The sequence below is a fragment of the Buteo buteo genome, chromosome 5 (assembly GCF_964188355.1).
Source record: "Buteo buteo chromosome 5, bButBut1.hap1.1, whole genome shotgun sequence".
In the NCBI taxonomy this organism is placed as follows: Eukaryota; Metazoa; Chordata; class Aves; order Accipitriformes; family Accipitridae; genus Buteo; species Buteo buteo.
Window position 1 is genome coordinate 46,885,134 of NC_134175.1, and position 18,767 is coordinate 46,903,900.

The 18,767-nt window shown below is 41.3% G+C and overlaps 1 protein-coding gene across 1 annotated transcript; it reads left to right on the forward strand.

Annotated features, from left to right (window-relative positions):
- The first annotated feature begins 1,748 nt into the window (after nucleotides 1–1,748).
- UBXN4 (UBX domain protein 4) lies at nucleotides 1,749–18,646 on the forward strand. Its single transcript, XM_075028932.1, has 13 exons — nucleotides 1,749–1,914; nucleotides 8,887–8,989; nucleotides 9,854–9,882; nucleotides 10,741–10,859; nucleotides 11,465–11,627; nucleotides 12,081–12,183; nucleotides 13,804–13,858; nucleotides 14,011–14,175; nucleotides 14,960–15,087; nucleotides 16,122–16,224; nucleotides 16,575–16,706; nucleotides 17,043–17,251; nucleotides 18,000–18,646. Exons 1-13 carry the CDS (start codon nucleotides 1,833–1,835, stop codon nucleotides 18,136–18,138), a joined length of 1,530 nt encoding a protein of 509 aa, XP_074885033.1. The 5' UTR covers nucleotides 1,749–1,832; the 3' UTR covers nucleotides 18,139–18,646.
- Nucleotides 18,647–18,767: the final 121 nt, after the last annotated feature.

Genomic DNA, 18,767 nt, shown 5'->3' on the forward strand with positions numbered 1-18,767 from the left:
TAATGCTTCAGCTATCAAATTATTTTTTCTTATTTCCCAATAAAACTTTCTACTTACTAGCTACCCTTCCTTTTGCCTGGGCCTACCAACTGAAGACCTCTGCTGTCTCCCAGGAACACCTGCTCTAGGAGCTCTCAGATTAATTATAGCAGCAGAGGCACATGGAACAGCAGCAACTCGGTGGTGACCCTACAGTTAGAGAATTATACTTTTAAAATTGTAATTATTTGAGAATGTAATAAAAATAGTTCCTGATGATGTAAAAGATTGTATACCCACGCAAGAAGTTACCTATGCAGTCATTAGTAAGACCTTCCACTTTTATGTTGAAACAAAATTTCTTCCTTGCTTGAAGTGGTGTAGAAATTTTTGGAAATTGTATTTGCAAAATAATTTCCAAAAAATATCATGTTCAACACTTCACTCACCCTTCTTATGCAACTCAGCTTCCCATTTAGGGTTTTAAATGAGATGCAATAAATGCAAACTACAGCTGTTGGAAATGCCACAAGAATTAGCGCAACACATCCAAATTCTTCATAGAGCTTAAGATACTAACACCCATTACAACCTAACCTCTTCCACTATATGCACATGCATAACAGAGATGTCTTTTTGTTCATCTCCAAAAAATTTATAGTTTAATACCATCCGACCTTTGGCATCGTTCTTAAATCCGTTTTGTACCATGAAGAATGAAAATACAAAAAAAATAATACCATCTCAGCAGAAAAGCTATGATGTTCTGTTACTTCTTTAAGAAACTTGCAGAAGCACAGCATGTGTATGCAAAGCTTACCCAGTGTGCAGGATTACCGTGACACGTTGTCCACATGCTGCACCTTGAGAGAGGTAAAACAATTTTTGTATATTCACATTGATTTGCCTATTTCCACTATAGCTGTGTAGGTTTTTTAGTCGTCATTGTCCAGTGACTTTGCTAATTAAACTCCAGGTTACACAAAGTACAACAGCAAAGAGCTTTCCAGGCAGAGCGACTGTATTTTTTGGCCTTCAAACGTTTCACAGTATCTGCCTCAGCAATAGTTACTCAGAATATGTAGTCCCAGTCCTAACTGCGTTTCTATGAAACTTAAGCGCAGCATTTTTTCCAAATGTTACCATCAGAGCACTTGAAAGAAATTGTCCTGTCCTCATTACTGCGAAACGTCCATCGAGGAGACTGTCTGCCTTTGCCGGCTGTGCCCCCACTAAGGCTGTGTGCTGTGAACGCCGCGCCGTCCCAGTCCCAGTCCCTCACGCAGCCTGGCTCACTGGGGAACGTGGAGGATGTCTTGGCCTCACCTCCTGCCACTCACGGAGGATCTGCACATGCCGCGCTCTCTGCTTTTAACGTATCTAGCACGGATTTCTGTCAAACACGTACCTCCTCCATCCTTTTTGCCCTCTGTCGCGCCCTTGACTTTCCCAAGGTGGACGGTAGGGCCAGCGTTAACTGCGGCCACCCTGTCCTCGCAGCCCCTCACCGCAGGCCCTGGGGCACACGAGACGCACCCTAGCTGCGCGGGCCCCTTTCTCCCTGAAGCGGCCCCGGCCCCCCACCCCCTGCGGCCATTTTGCGCTGGGACACAGCCCAGGGCCGCAGCCCCGCGGCGGGGCAACGAGGCGCCAAGATGGCGGCCGGCCGAGCCGAATCTGCCGCCACCCGGCGCGTGGCCGAGGGCGGGCGCGCGCCGCCGGCGGCCGCCAATCCGGAGGGGAGGGCGGGGCCGCGGCCGGCCGGCCGGCGCACGCGCGGGGGCCGGCCGTGGGTGCGGGGGGCCGCACGCGCTTTCGGCGGCGGGTCGGCAGCGCCCGGCGCCGGCGGCACCATGATGTGGTTCGGCGGCTCCATCCCGGCCGCCATCGCCGCCGCCAAGCAGCGGAGCTCCGTCTTCGTCGTGTTCGTCTCAGGTACGGCCCGGCCCCGCGCTGACGCAGCGCCTGCGGCCGCGTCCTCCGCCGGGGCCGGAGGGGAGCGGGAGCGGGAGCGGCCGCCGCCGCCGAGGCGGCGCAGGCCTCTGTGGGCCGCGGATGCCGTCCCTGAGGCCGGCCGGGGCGGCCCCAGGCTCCGCGGCGGCGCCCGAGGCGAGCGCGGTTCCCGGCCGGCCCGCAGCCTTCTTCCCCCGTCGGGTGGGCCCGGCCCGCCCGCGGCCCTGTCAGCCCGCGGCCCTGTCAGCCAGCCCGTCAGCCGTTGCCGCTCGTTCGCTCGTTCCCTCGCTCGCCCCCGGGCGGATCTTGCCGGAGGCTCGGCGGCGCCTCCGCCAGCTGTTGCTCGCCCGCCTCCCCCTCCCGCCGCGCCGTGATTTCTGCTGTGTCAGGCCGAGTCCCCGCCGCCCGGCCCGGCGGTGCGGGGCCTGCTGTGGTGCTCTCAGCCCCTGGCCTTGCCCGCGCCGCGGCCTTGGGCAGCGAAACGAGCTGTTGCCGCGGTTTGCTTCTCCCTTCGCCGTGCCCTTGCGTGGGCCGGCGTGCGGTCCTTACTGCTGTGACTTTCTTGGCTGTTTGTGTACGGTGTCCTCTTGTTGTTTTTTTTTTTTTCTTTTTTTCCGAGGTCCCTATACTGTTTGTTCTGTAACTGAATGGTAATTGAAACCTATAGAAACTCACATTGCCTTTGGGTACATTGCCTTTCTGCCTGGGAAAATTAGGGTAGGTAAAGACAAAGGAGGACATCGGACGGACTCTTTCACTTTCTTCTTGTGTTTTTGTCTGTGTCTGTGGTGTTTCTCTTGTTTCTACTGTTGCCTTAAGCGCTTGTGGCTTGAAGTTTTTCAGAAGCCTCATGAAAAAACAACCACGCTAAACGTGTGACGAGTGTCATTCCCTTAAGAATTATTGAACTGTGGGATTCGCTTAGCTTCAAGGAGAAGTTCACTCCCAAGGGGGATGTGTGGTTAAGTTCCTTTGTTCCTTTAAGTTCCTTAAGTGCAGTTAAGTTCCTTTGTTGACACAACTCTCCTTATACTTGGAGAACAGCATTTTCTACCGGATAGTAAACAGTGCGAGAAGTCAAGATCTTCTCAGCCCACAGCATGCTGTGTTGGTGTAGGAGGAGCGGATGGGGTAGTGTATGCAGGCTTTAAGGCAACATTTTAAAGCCCACAAATCATGATGGCAGGTGGGTGCTATGATGTAAAAGCCTTTTACCATAGGATTTACTTATTTATTTTCCATAAACATACTTCAGTGTGTTTACCAACAGTGCCTACCTGATAGGTGTCTTCCTCCATGATGACATGATCATAGCATGTTATATAAAAAAAAATGAAAAGCCAGGTGGTAAACAACAAGAAACTTCCTGACACAGGTGTTTTGCAACGCTTGACATCTTCACCTGTGAAACATAATGTGCTTTGACTTATGTAAAGGCTGATCTTCCCCCCAACTCCCTACTCAGGATTAAAAGTCTTCTACTAAATTTCTTGGGTGTTTCAAATGCTTTGTATTGGGTTTATGTGGCTAGGTTTTGGTAGCTGGGGGGCTGCAGGGCTGGCTTCTGTGGGAAGGTGTCAGAAACCTTCCCCATGTCCAACAGAGCTACTGCCAGCCGGCTCCAAGACAGACCCACTGCTGGGCAAGGCCGAGCCCATCAGTGACAGTGGTAGCGCCTCTGGGATAAGAGATTTAAGAAGGGGGGGAAAAAGGAGGGAGGAAGAACTGCTGCACAACAGCAGCTGGGAGAGGGGAGTGAGAGCATGTAAGAGAAACAGCCCTGTAGACCCCCAGGTCAGTGCAGAAGGAGGGGAGGAGATGCTCCAGGCGCCGGAGCAGAGATTCCCCTGCAGCCTGTGGGGAAGACCATGGTGAGGCAGGCTGTTCCCCTGCAGCCCAGGGAGGTCCACGGTGGAGCAGATCTCCACCTGCAGCCTGGGGAGGACCCCACGCCAGAGCAGGGGGATGCCTGAAGGAGGCTGTGACCCCATGGGAAGCCCACGCTGGAGCAGGCTCCAGGCAGGACCTGTGGCCTCGTGGAGAGAGGAGCCCAGGCTGGAGCAGGTTTGCTGGCAGGAATTGTGACCCCGCGGGAGACCCACGCTGGAGCAGTCTGTGCCTGAAGGACTGCAGCTCAATGGAGGGACCCACGCTGGAGCAGTTTGTGAAGAACTGCAGCGCATGGGAAGGACTCATGTTGGAGAAGTTCATGGAGGACTGTCTCCCATGGGAAGGACCCAATGCTGGAGCAGGGCAAGAGTGAGGAGTCCTGCCCCTGAGGAATAAGGAGCAGCAGAGGCAAAGTGTGATGAACTGACCCCAACCCCCATTCCCCCCCGCACCGTGCTGCTGGCAGGGAGGAGGTAGAGAAAATTGGGAGTGGAGTTAAGCCCAGAAAGAAAGGAGGGGTGGGAAGAAGGTATTTTAACGTTTGGGTTTTTTTCTCATGATACTACTCTGACATTTGCTTGGCAATAAATTAATTTTCCCCGAGTCGAGTCTGTTTTACCTGTGACAGTAATTGGTGAGTGAACTCTCCCTGTCCTTATCTCAACCCATGAGCCTTTCATCATGTTTTTCTCCCCTGTCTAGTTGAGGAGGGGAATGATAGAGCAGCTTTGGTGGGCATCTGGCATCCAGCCAAAGTTAACCCACCACAAAGATATTTTTTTTCAATAGTAATTCAGTACTTATGAGTATTTTGAACATGATCTATATATATCAGGGGTTGAGAAATGCACTTTATAACTTATTTCCAACGTTTTTTACAAAACTAAATTTGTACATAAAACTGGCCATTTCTTTTAGATGTGAACGTTGACCAGGTGGATGCAGGAATGTGTAGATACGCAGAGTGGAGATAAATTTATGATTGTGGGGATGTAACTGCGTTTTGACATTGTAGTATACTGTAAAGATTTGATTAGTTTTGCTTGTTCTTATGACCACTGAAAGAGGGGCAGTGTTACTTAGGGCAAGCATATCTCCAAAATGAAAGCATCAAGAGTTCTGCTGAGTTCTGGTCTACCCTAGGAACAGTGGGATTGGGGTGGCTGACCTGTGATGGAGCTGATCGCAAAGCAGTTCTGTTACGCCTGCTGAGAAAGGGAATTGGGAAGCCCAAGAACATACTTTCTCACCATGTGCAGAAGCAGGTGTGTTTGAAGGATGCTGAGTGCTGAAAGAATAGTCTATTTTTATGCTAGCAGTGACTGGGTTTGTTATTTGGGTAGATCCATGTTTAAAACTGCACAATGGGTGGTGATGGTAGCTTTGAGTCTTCACGCTACACGCTTGCCCATAGACGGGCATTTGAAAGCAGGTTTCTGAGCAGGAAAACACGCTTTCAGAAGTGTTCAGTGATTCTGTTTTGCTTTGTATGCTTTGTCTAATAGTGTATATGGGGACAAAAAATGAATAAAGGAACAAAAATTACATGAGAGAAACAGAAAATATAAATTAACTGTGATTGTAGGGTGGCCACTGTGGAGGATAGCTATTAGATACAGCCTTGACAGAAATTACTGAATTCTGGTAGGTCCACCTCTGTTCGGTTTCTGCTACCATCTGTCTGTCCCTCTCTCCCTCTTCACTGCACTTCTCTAAACAACTGCTAGAAAATGAAGAACTGGATTATTCTTTCTGATTCTAGAATATTTTCCAGTCAAGCAAGGCATAATGTGGCTGTTTATCTTAACAATGAGGTGGTGTTTGTGACTGCAATTGCATGTTGTTCAACCAGTTTTTTTTCTTCAACATTTTTGTTTGCAGCTATAATCCTAACATTTTTTTAGTTCAGTTTTTAAAACCTTCACAGCATATTCTGTGTAGTTGTGTAAGCATGTTAAATATCCTGTTGAATTCACGGGAAGTTGCTATAAAAGGGGTTGCTCCATACTCTCCAGGGAGCATAAGGTGAAGCATGTCTGCCTTAAAAAACTGATTTTAAATTAGATTAGAGGCTTCTGTATGCACAAAGCAAGGAAGTTGTGTTTGGGGACCAGATGAGTTACTTTGTGGCATCAAATAATTGCTAGTAGGTTCTGCTGCTGCACAGGGAAGAAGTATTCCTGGTGCTGAAACAGGTCTGGTGAATGTCTCTAGTATCTTGTTGGTAGCTGTTATGTACATGATTTTCTAGCCTGCAGAGTTAAAAAACTCCTCTCGTTATTTGAGTTATTAATCTAAAGTTAATTGTTTGATAGGAAACCTTCTCAGATACCTTCTCTGTCCTGATTGAGGTGTTTAGGATTATTCTTTCTAAAAGTTAAGACATGTTCTGATCGTGAAAATACCAGGCCACTCATAAAAAGTGCTTTTCAGAAGTGAAAAAATGAGGGGGGGGGGGGGGGGGAACTTCAAGCTAAAATGTTTGTGTTTCTTTTTAGTAACATTTGTAGAAACCCTTCTTCCTTTGTTCATAACTTTATTTTTAGATATTTTTTTTTACAAAGCACTGATTTGCAATCAACAAGCTATTTGTTAGCATTTTGTAGCCAAGCTGTATCAAAGCACTTTTCAAGTTAAATATGTGAAATGACACAGAGGAGGAGGAGGTGAGCAGCTTAATGTCCTGACTTTGTGTCATTTCCAGGATGGGCAATCCTTACTCTTGCTGAGTAGTTATAAAATGCTGGACATTGAGAAGTCAGCTGGGCCTATCTTGTTCCTTCTGAAAGGAAAGTGCTTTTCCCTGATGACTGTGCTGAGGGATGGGGAATTACAGTCCTTTGACAACCTGCGTTGGTTTTGAGTAAGTTTCTTGTACAGGAGATAAATCATTGCAGAAAAAGTCTCTTCCAGTTATCTGAATCACTTGAGAAACGATGGATACGTTTTCGCTATGTAGATATCTAAATTTACCTGACCAAATTTAGGAGATGAGCAAGCGTGACTGCAAATTGTGTACAGGTCTTTCCGCTAAGTGAAATAAAGTGATACTTTTGTTTGAGAAACAACAAATCTGAGACTCTTGGGAACTAGAACTCTGAGGTGGTTTTGATAGCTCGGTGTTTAGTAGAATTATGAACTATGTCAAGTTCTGTTCAGCTTGACCTCTTGACTTTTCTGTTGCTTTTCCTGGGGCCTGGCAATTTTCATTTCAGGATATAATTACTACTACAAAACTGTAATAAATGAACCTTAACCCCCAAATGAGAAACGGTTATCAAAACAGAAAGATGTGTGAGAATAAGCAACTCTTCTGTGGGTAGTCACAATATTAAACTGTGCTTCATGGCATAGAGCTTTGTAAAATGTGAGTTATCAGCATTTTCAATTCATGGGTCACATCTCTCAGAGATTGTACTGTGAACAGTCTCTGACCTGTTTGTGTCTTTCAGCATTCTTTTTCTACAGCAGTTGTTTGTATGGAAAAGTTAGTGTTAGGCAAGTATTTAGATATTTTTAGTAGCCTAATCGGATGAGCACATGTCCTTTTGAAAAAGTGTGTGGTGAAGCAGCTGTCTGTCTCTGAGCATTTGGAAATGGGGGAGGAGGCCGAACCACCCTTGGCCGAACAGCTGCATCCACTGACCACAGTTGTAAGCACTGCACTTAAAGGAAGAGGAAAGGTTCCTACGTAAACTATCCTAAATATTTAGTTGCTTATGTAGTATAATAGTAATAGAGATGAATACTTTCTTACTGGCTCCAGCGCTTCCAGGGAAAAATCAATACATGTGGTTGGAAAACACTTTTCCAAAATTGATATATCTGATACATGTCTCCGAGAAGCATTGTGGCCAGGCAGTTATGGCCTTAAGGAAGCAGCGCTTCACCAGGGGACTCCACATATAACTCCTGGTCTTTAACAAGTAAAAAATACTGCATGAAATGGCAACTGGGATGAAACAAACAAATGGTTTGTTGTTGTCACTGAATAATGCACTACTATGCTTCTGTACTTGTGACTCAAATTCTTCATCAAGAGTACAGTTGTTTCCAAGCTGCTAGAAAGTAATACAGATTGAGGATAAAGAAATGGTTGCAGGCTGATTTACTTGTTGAAAGATGGTTAATATTCATCGGAATCATACTTATTAACCCACATCCTCACTAAACCGGTGCTTTGGAAGATAAATGCATGATTGATGTGTTTAATGTGATTAGAATAACACTTCTGAATCTGTAGCCCCAGAGCACCTTTGCAGTTTCCCTTACTTAAGTAGCTCTTCTTCTACCGTTACTCTTGTTCCTCCCCTCCTACTGTTACTGTTCCTGTCAGGAACTGGAATACAAAACTAAGTTAGAAATAATCCCACGAATAACTGTTTCTTGGTTTGTGGGTTTTTTAACACCATCAAACTGATGAAACCTTGTCTGCTGAATTATGTATTTCCAAGGAGTGGAAAATACAGTTTTACCTATTAGCAGCTGGTGTACCAATATGTAATTAAATTTATAATGAGGGGTAAGCAGTGAATGGTTTTAGCATGTTAAGTCAAGCTTAATGTCAGGGAGAAGCCACGGTTTCCTCTGTGCTGTGGGAATCTCCTTGCATATTATGAGAGTATACTGAAGCAAAATACTAAAGCATAAGCATACACACTGTAACGTGAAAATGAGATCCTTTGGCGGTTGTGCAATTAGGTGATGCAATCGAGCTGATCTTGGGACTTGGCCATCACCACCAGTTCCTCTGTCTGTTCCATCTGTGTGGTCCAGTCTGTTCTGCTCCCTTGGACCATCTCACCATGCAGTTGAATGACTGTGAAAGCTATGTGCTTGCTGGCTTGGAAGGATTTTTCATGTATTGGGTTTTTGGTATGTTAGCCAGGCAAGTCAGCTGGAGTGAGTTGTCTCCAGATTATCAAAAATAAATGATAAACTGACTCGAAAATAAACATGAGAACGTCTTTCAAAGGTGATTTCAAGCAATTGAAGCAAAGCTAAAATCAGACCAGAGACAGTAATTTGTGGTATGTTTAGTATCATGTGTACTGTATCTTACAGGTGAGGATGAACAATCTACTGAGATGGCTGCAAGGTGGGAAGATGAGAAGGTGACTGAAGCTGCTTCAGATGGTTTTGTTGCTATTAAAATCGACACCAAAAGGTTTGATCCCATTCTAATTCTGTCTCTTACACAGTCTTTCATTGATGATGATGAGAGTAAGAGGCTTTTGAAATCCTCGCCCTGATTTGGAGGTAGTCTAAATACAACATAAGTGAATTCAGTACACCTGAAGCCACTAGAGCCTGAGAAAATTCCAAATGTCCAAATTTACTGTTGTGTTCTGCAGAATATTCATTGTGTATGTTGGACTGTATTTCAGTACTAGTAAAAGGATGCTTGAGGTTGTCTTTTTTCAACAGAAAGAGAGACAAAAGTTATGTAAAAAAGCTGGAATCAAAATGCAAGTACTCTTGAGGCAGTTCTTGATTTGCCAAGTTACATAACTAATTTAAAACTTCTTATGAATTCAGAAAGATAAAAATCTGTAAAGCCGCAGAGAAAATGTGTTTTTTCTCTATTGTAACACATAGAATAGCGAAGCACTGAAGTTCCTGGGTAAATTACTCAACTATTTTTGTTATGTGTAAGTGTTCCAGTCCATGTGCAGAAAGCACATTGACATTTCCAAAAATGGTATTATTTTGAAATGCTCTATAGACATTTTATTAGACTTCCTATATTATTCGCACTCAGTAGACTAGATGTCTTTTTCCTGAATTGCTTCTTAGCACTGTTCCCCTAAATCTTATATAGTCAACTGTGATAACCAGGGATTGTCACCATGTCAACACTTACGCAAAATGTTAACGAGAAGATGCAATGCAAATTTGCTTTTAGTGTTCTCTCAAGTATTTAAATAGTTTTGTGTGTGGTAGTAGGACAGTTATTTTTATGATGAAAGACTTAATCTAAAGTTGTTGCAAAGTAATTGCTCCCCCTAAACGAATCTTTTCTTTTAAACAGCGAAGCATGCCTGCAGTTTTCTCAAATTTGTATCCTTTGAGATCAGTTTAGATGCTACATAATGATTACAGAAAATTGCTCTTTACAAGTTAGTACTGTTCTTAAGAAATATATGCACAAGCAACGTTATTAAAAATACTTCTTATGGCACAAAAATATGCAAGAAACTGTACTTAAAAGATACCATCTATATATCCAACTTACTGTCAATTCTTAGAGAAAGTGAACAAGTTGGGGTTTTCTGATGTTAATCCTATGTAATTGTCCAAATAGAAAATTATCCAAAGCTTTATGTAAACAAAATAACCCACTGGTATTACTAATCAGCATTAGAAAACAAACAAGCAATGCTTTAAATTATTAGCTGGAGTTCAGAGTTACAGAGAAGGAAGAACAAGTAGTGGATTGGGTTCTATCAGATACACATGTGTGAAGTTAGGTAAACATCTGCCTACCTTAAGTAGGTCACTGCGTATAGCTCAGGAATTCTGTATGATGCTGAGGAAGGGAATTCAGTACCTTAACTTGGATTTTCTTAATGCTGTAAAGAATTCATTGTTGTCTACATAGATGTTGTCTCACACTAAAACACTAAACCAAAGTCTTTTAAGTCAAAGCATAATTGCTTGTCAGATGCATGTGTGTTGGAGAAAAACATTTTGGCTTAAACCATTTCAAAGAAAAGAAGAAATTCTAATTGTTTGTATGTAATGTTTTCCAGCATTTTTGTTAGCGTCTTTTTTCTTCCTCCCTTGGCACTGACTGCTGGCAACCAGGCGGAGATAGAATATTGGGCTAGAAGGTTCTGTAGGAAGGACTTACGCTTTTCCTTTTAAAGTTACTTTATAAACTTCTGTCATTTATTGCCCTTAACTGTTGCTGTGCAGATCCTGTAGTGTGTGTTCCATCGAGTTTTTTTATAGGAGACAATGGAATCCCTTTGGAAGTAATTGCTGGCAGCGTTTCTGTTGAAGAGCTTGTTACCAGAATCCGTAAAGTTAAACAGGTAACACTTGCTGACAGACTGGATATTTCAGATTGAGTTGGGTGTGCTCATGTGCTCAAGACGAGATGTCGCTGGCCTTTAGCCTGTGCCTTGGGGAGTAATGAATTACTGGTTCTATATCCTTCCAACAACAAAATCTGCAAACTTAAATTCAGTACACAAATTGAACAGGTTGCAAAGCACTATCCAAAGGTGCTATGTTATTTTTTTGTTTCACAGATTGTTTTAGATCATCTGTGTAACACTAACAGTATTGAAGAAATATGTCAAGAACTCTGAACTGGAATGACATACCGATTACTCTTTCAGTAAAGTTCATACGTGGTTTTGTAATATTGTCTTGTAATGTGGATTTATAAAATTATGCTTGGAACATAGTATAAATGTAGATAGTTTTATCACTTTGACTTCAAGTGTAAGACTAAAATTAGGAAAAAAATATGAAATGTATGCTTGCATCACAATCAACAAACAATACATGATAGTTTTAGTTTTATATTTTAAATAGGACTGATTCTCTGAAAATAGTTTAGTCTTGACCTTTGAACCTGTGGAAAGTATTCAAAGTTTCATAGTTTCGAGGCATTTTTCCCCCAATTTTTTAGATGCACACAGTAAAAGGGCAGCCTTTGGAAAATGGAAGTCAGTCATCTGCTCCGTGTGCCTCCTGTCCATCTGATGATGCTCCAGAAAATATGCAATCCAGAGCAGTAGAGTTTTGTGACTCTCCCGAGTCTGTTACGTCTGACTCAATAAGACGTTCTGCTGGTAATGTATTTTTACACAAACGCTAGCTAATTTGCTTTTGAAATAGTTTTCCTTTTCTTAAGTTGTTACGTGATGGTATGTGAAAGGCAATACATTGAGTGGACTTGTTGAGAAAAAACTTGGGTATCCTAGAATGCTGATTGCAAGTCTAGAAGGAAGAATAACTTCTCATTCTGCTCAGTTTTAATGAGTGAGAAATCTATGGTTTATAATAGAATGAAAATTGTGCACACTTTCTTGATATAGGATTCAATTTAAAAAGTTTGTCTGGGTTAGTAACCTGAAACCAAATGGGGGGTGGAGGGGAGAGTCTAAATAGCAGAACTTTTTATCTCCTTAAGATAACCTAGTTACTGTGAATTGTGGCCAACAATGAGCATAATAATTTTTAACGATAAGAAATACACCTCTTATTTTTCTCTTATGGATTACTTTCTTGTAAATCCCTTGAAGATGGAGCAAATTCAGGTCAAGCAAGCCAGGAAGCAACTAACTCTTTAGATGAACAAGTGAGTGATGCTCAGCCTGTGAATGATCTTGCACTCAAAGTAGAAAGGTAAGTCTTCTTTTGCGGACTTCCTAACGTATTGTATTTGTTTCTCAGGAGGCAGTTTTGTTGTGGTTTGTTGTGGGTTTTTTGGTTTGTTTGTTTGGTTGGTTTGTTTGGGTTTTTAATAAATGGACTTAATTACAGGATTTTGGTGCTCATTCTGTTATCATCTGGCAAACATTTATGTGGTCTTATTTTTGTTTAGATGTATGTGACAATACTAGAAAACAGCTTTTAAATTAATCTCTTTTTTTCACATACTCTGAAAGAAAGGGGTAATCTGGAAAACTATAAATATTCCCTTTGATATAATTTGAATATGGACAATACGTTTGCTGCACATTTTTGAATGAGTTAAAATATTGAACTGAAAGCACTTTAAACTGGGGTAATGAAGTGCTAAGCTAGGTTTTGTACAGAGATGACATCTTGCTTCTTTTTCTTCTTGTCTATTTGATGACTGTTTGTAGTCTAGGCATATTGAAAAAGCCAGAGGAATCCTCTTCTTAGACTCTTGTTTTGTTTTATCAGTGAACAGTAATGAGGTCTCGGGAGCAATGCTAGTTCTAGTATTTAAAAGTATGGTGACCAGAAGGATCTGGTTCAGTACATGGTTCATTCATTAAATCGATTGTTTTTAAGTATGAGATTCAGTGTATAAAATTGGGTTTTAGCATCTGTAAGACTGATACTATTTGTAATATCCTACCTAAAACCAGTAGCACATACTTAGTAAATAGGATTATTTATACTGCTAAAATATGTTTTTAAACCTTTTCACATTTCATTTCAGTTTTCTTTAAAGGATGTTGGACAATAAGTATAATTTTTCCTTACTACTGATAAGAAAATGCAGTCAGTATTTTCTTATAAATACCAAAGTTCTTTTTAAAAATGTGCATTAATCTTAAATTACACCACATTTGCATATATCTGCAACATTTCTTTCAGGGGAAAACAGAGACAAACCTCTGTGGTAATTACCTTTTTTTTTTTTAAAAAGCAAAACAGCTACTATACAAGCAAAATTTTTCAGATTATCTGACTTCTCATGGAGTTGTTTGGTCATGCCTGCCCTTCCCTAGACTTAAAATATGTTGTAAATTGCTATGGTTTTTTAAGTCAGTCCTTATTCTAAGGCACCTTTCTGGATAGATGAGACAGATGCATGTGCATTTATGTCAGTGCTATATATTATTTGCTTTCCATTTTAGGAAGTGATGTGCAGAAGAAACCAGATGGCTTAAATAGCTAAGAGGAGATTGAGTTTTAGTGTTTCTGTTACCACAGATGATAAATAGTATTTGCTTATTGTATGTCTTACAAGTTGATTCAACAGTAAGATGTAAGATTCTTCATTTACTGAGCAAAAAATGACAGAAGGAATATGTTAGAACTCCATTAAAAGTCAGAAACTCAGTGGTGAATCACCACCTCATCTTTTTATGGATGGTACACCCGCATGTGAATGAATCATTACTGTACAGTAGGTATTAGCACTGTGTTACAGTTCATTTTCATGTGTTCCAGTCTTCTGCAAGTGTTTACAAATGCTTCATTAACATTTTAAAATGTTAATAACAGATACTGCAATTTTAAGACTTTTCACTTCATTCTTAAATTTAGAATAACAAAAAAGCTTGAAGAAAGACGAGAAGAGAAAAGGAAAGAAGAAGAACAGGTAACAAAAAAAATGTAAAACCACTTGCAATTTTTTTTATAGCCTTACTTGAATAAATGCTTCATTCCTTTTTAAACAAATGTACTTCAGTCTTGTCTTACTCTTTTCCAAGGCGATTTCATGGTCCAATTTTTTGTCTGTTATTTATTCAGAAAGAAATTAAGAAAGAAATTGAACGGAGAAAAACTGGTAAAGAAATGTTGGAGTACAAAAGACGACAGGAAGAAGAATTGACAAAACGTATGTTAGAGGAAAGGAACAGAGAAAAGGCAGAAGAGAAGGCTGCTAGAGAGCGCATAAGACAACAGATTGCAATGGTATATTTTTCATTTTGGAAGATAGCTTGCTGCTTCTCTCTCACAAGGGCCACCAGTGTACTAAAAAGATACATTTTCTCATTCAGTGAAATGTTGAAAGATTGTCCATTTTAGTGTGGCCTGGTATTGTAACAGTTCATATGCTTGGGGTTTATGTAGTGTTTCCTGTGTATAAAGTGAAGCTTCTGCGTTCATATTCATCATGATCTTTTCTTTCTGAACAAACATACCAACTTTTTTGTCATATTCCTTGAGTCCAGTGGAGAATTATCATTTAAACATAATAATTGCAAGTATAGTTCTGGAACAGAAGCGCAGGGAATATTTAATTGTGGAACATGCAGAAGAACACTGATCTCAAAATGGTGGTGAGGATTGTTTTCCAAATTTGTGTATATGTGTGTACATATATAGATATAAGCAGTTCGTAACACTTGAAATCCCTCCTCATTGTTAGGTTTTGGCCTAGAACACTTAGAATGTAATCATGTAACTTGTCATAAGATTTTTTATTTATTTATTTATTTTCCCTTTATCTTCACTGGAATGTTAAACTTGCAGGGGAAATCGTCTATTAGCAACTATTTGTATGAAGTGACTCATTGGAAAGTCTCATCTTGGCTAATGACATGAGATTGTGCAGCTTGGCGGTGAATAATTCTTTGCAGCCGTACTGTCTTGTCCACTGGTTGGGTACTGAGTATAGATAGTAGGTCTCCGTTTTAATGAAAGTTAAGCTACAATTTATGGTAAAGATTAACGTTTGTGTTTGGTCCTTTCACAGGATCGTGCTGAGAGAGCAGCTCGCTTTGCAAAATCGAAGGAAGAAGCAGAAGCTGCAAAAGCTGCAGCTCTTCAGGCTAAACAGGCTGAAATAGAGGCCAGAAAAGAAGCATCTCAAAAGGAGCGAAGGTGAGTTCCTGTAGAGAAAGAAGTGTGTATTTTGGGGGAGAGAGATAAAGAAACTTAAACTTTTAAGATATTTAATATATATCCTAATCTATTAATTGATGCCATGTTGAACAGTGACATAAAAAGTTGGTTTTCTTTTATAATATTTATTTGTAGCTATTTACATGAATATTATGTTCTCTGATAACTTTCAACCTTCTGACATTCCTCATGAAACACTAACCACCTTTCCTTGTGTGTTATTTTAGTTAGATAAGAGCTTTTTCTGTATGATCTTTGATTTAAATACCACATATAATGGGGCTAGGTGGGGAACTAGGTAAGGTGAGAATGTGATAGATAATGACTAGACAGAATGACTAGACAACGTCAGAACTGTGCTGGGGAGCACGGTGCTGACACAGCTGTTTGGCTGTGTGTGCAGTTGGCTTGGATTCAGCAAGACTTGACTGGGGTCATCAGCTGTCGTGTCAGAGGATCTCCTGCTTTGCCCAACACTAGTGTTTTAAAAAATACTCTTAACCTATAGAGACCTTATGTGGAGTTACGGAGCCACTGTGAGTCTAGTACTGCCCCTGAACAGAGGGCAAGCACGGGAGTAGCAGCCTGTGTTGGTGTTGAAACTCACACAGTAACGCTGGCCCGTAGCTAGTTGAATATAAAATTACTTGCCAAGCCAGCTTAAATATCTGTGCCTTCATAATACAACTTCTTGAAAAAACAACAAAACTAATACAGGCTACACAAAAGAAATATGCTTTATATTTCATTCACTTATTCATTTTTTGCATGATTAATATAAATATCTTGTTTGAATGGTGATGGGTCTTGGACTCTGACAAAAACCAGGAGATGCATTGTGAGATACAAGCAGGTGGTTATCAACTGTGGATCCAAACTTATAACCCATCTGCACTGCCACGAGTAGGATGACTGTCCCTCTCTCCCACATTTCAATACTACCAAACTAAAGCCCCAGGAGCATTTGTCTGTAACTGTTCATGTGTTGACTGACCCCGATACGTGTCCTGCAGTGCAATAGCCAGGATTCAGTTCCGCCTCCCAGATGGATCTTCCTTTACTAACCAGTTCCCATCTGAAGCACGGCTGGAAGAAGCAAGGCAGTTTGCTGCACAGGTAAATTGGTGTTTTGTTTTCTCAGCTATGTGCTGATTACAACTTGGTGTAGCATCAACTAGTTGTTGATCATGGTGGAACTGTCATCAACTGCTTTTCTTTTTGTTTATTTGAAGTGGGTTTTGGTAGCAGCCTTCTCCAGTGCCACCAACTGCCTTTGTATTAGTGCAGCGTATCATTAGTTAAGAGACAGTAGGATATGAAAAATCCTTTGTTTCTCTATATGAAGATGATTGATAGTTTGATATCAAACTCTTGGGTCAATATGGCAAGGTATACTCAACTGGCAAATCTGCAGTTGTTTAAAAGTGAACAGTTATAAACAAAATGTTTTCTTTATATTTTCACAGACAGTTGGTAATGCTTATGGCAATTTTTCACTGGCGACAATGTTTCCCAGAAGGGAGTTTACCAAAGAAGATTACGGAAAGAAATTACTGGAGCTAGAGTTAGCACCGAGTGCTTCAGTAGTGTTGCTGCCGGTAGGTGCTGGGTTTTGGTTTGTTTGCTTTACATTTTCTTGCAAACAGCAGTACTGTAGCTGTATATTTGCTGTTAGTGGGCCATGATAATACTTGGCTTGAATTTTGGTCTTTTCTGTGTCTGAGATTGCAAAACTAGTTTAATTTTTGTCAGGACTGATTTGGGGGAGGGCTTTTTCTGAAGCAGATAAATGGTGGTGTAGATATTTGTCTAGTGTGTAACCAAAGGAGTTCTCTTGTGTCTGCTGAGCTGCTTCTAAATTATGGATGAAATACTCTGTCTAGAAGTGCACGACTTTAATATCTGACAAGTTTGCTTTACGTGTTCATGACCAGGCGGGAAGACCTGCTACTTCTGTTGTTCAGGCTTCAGGCAGTGATCTGTGGAAGTTCTTGGGCACAATACTTTATCCCCTCTTAGCGGTTTGGAGATTTATTAGCAACTTCCTGTTTACGAGTCCACCTCCCTCACAGTCTACTGTGAGATCAGCTCATCAGCAAGACCATTCAAATCCTTCTGCATCTAGCAGCATTGAGCAAAGCAGGTAATCAAAGCTGTTTATGGCAGCTATTTCTCAAACCGCTTGCAGGAATTGTTTCATCCTGTAGTGGGGAACTGAACTGTATCTGTCTCTTAACTGCTGCCCTCTCCGTGTAGTTTCTGGCCACCACCCTTCCATCCGGTTAAAAGGCTTAACCTGGTGGCTGGTAAACTGCATGGCAGCTCTGACTAGGATTTCTCAGTTTTTACGTGTGTGATTAAGCAAACCCCTCATTGTTTGCTTCAATTTCCAATTACAGAGTAAAAAAAGCATTCTCTTGCTATCACTTATGAATAGGGAATTCAGCTGTAACTACAACTCTGGGCTTCGCTTCAGCTGATATTGTTTGGAAGATAAAAATTCTGAAAATTAGATGTCAAATTATTATGGTGTGGTCGTACAAGAAACTCAAGCAACTGAAGTCTGATTTTGACAGTTAAGGTTTTGTATTGCCTAGAGAACGAGACCTCCCCTGTACTGGGAGAGCCGCTAGGCCATTTCACGTGAAGCGGCCACGTATCGCTTCAATGACAGGTGCTTTCCAGGGGAAACGAGATTCTGTCAGTTTGACTGACTGCTAAATGACAAATTTTCAGCTGGGTATTCTTTCCCAAGGAAACAAGGCGCTGAAGAAAACTGTTATTGGGGATAAGAGAAGGAAGGATGCATGATTTGCATTTTTATTGCATTCACTTCTTGTGTGTAATTACTACCAGGGAACTGTCAAACCTCACTGTCATTTGTACCCTAGGCAAGCCGTCAGGAAACGAGTAGTGGAAAAGCGGGGGGAAGACTTCAAAAAAGAAGGCAAAATATATAGACTGAGGACACAAGATGATGGAGAAGATGAAAACAATACTTGGAATGGAAATTCTACACAACAAATGTAGTTTTGAGTAACTGCACTAATCACTGTCTGGCTTTTTTTTTTTTTTTTTTTTTTTTTTTCCTTCCTTCCCTTACTTGATCTGAGTCATCTAAAGCTTCTGGACAAGTGGGGCTTATTTTACACTGACTGAATTACTTAATTCTTATTCCTGCAGTGGAGTATGGAATAAAGTCACCTAAGTCAGAAAAATCAAGTGGGTGTAGCTGAGGCCTAGAAGCAAAGAGTTAAAAAGACTGAAAATCTCTCTCAGCTTTCATAATCATTACCCGTCTGCCATAGAAAGGCACTTTTTAAACTATAAATATTCTGCTACATAAATTTAAGGGCCAGATATTAATATAAAGGTCACGGTAGGCGATGACTGGTTAAAATGAGGGTTTCAGAAGCACTATAATTAGCAAATCAGGTAACTAATTTATGTTTAACTTTTTTCTTGCTTCTGCAACTGCAAGCAAAACCTTGTAGTTTTTAATTCCCCAAGCACTCAATAAACTATTTTCCAGAAAACATAGCTGTTGTCTTTTGTGAGGCTCCTCTGAAGTACTTGTGTCGCAAGGAAGTAAGCAGTTAGGATCATATGGTGAAATTTAAAATACTGCAGACAAACTTTTTGCTCCAGTTTAAATGACC

Coding starts and splice junctions, on each gene's coding strand:
- UBXN4 (XM_075028932.1), top strand. CDS start 1,833: ATGATGTGGTTCGGCGGCTCCATCCCGGCCGCCATCGCCGCCGCCAAG. Junction 1,915..8,886: donor CTTCGTCGTGTTCGTCTCAG/GTACGGCCCGGC, acceptor TGTATCTTACAG/GTGAGGATGAACAATCTACT. Junction 9,883..10,740: donor CCTGCAGTTTTCTCAAATTT/GTATCCTTTGAG, acceptor GTTGCTGTGCAG/ATCCTGTAGTGTGTGTTCCA.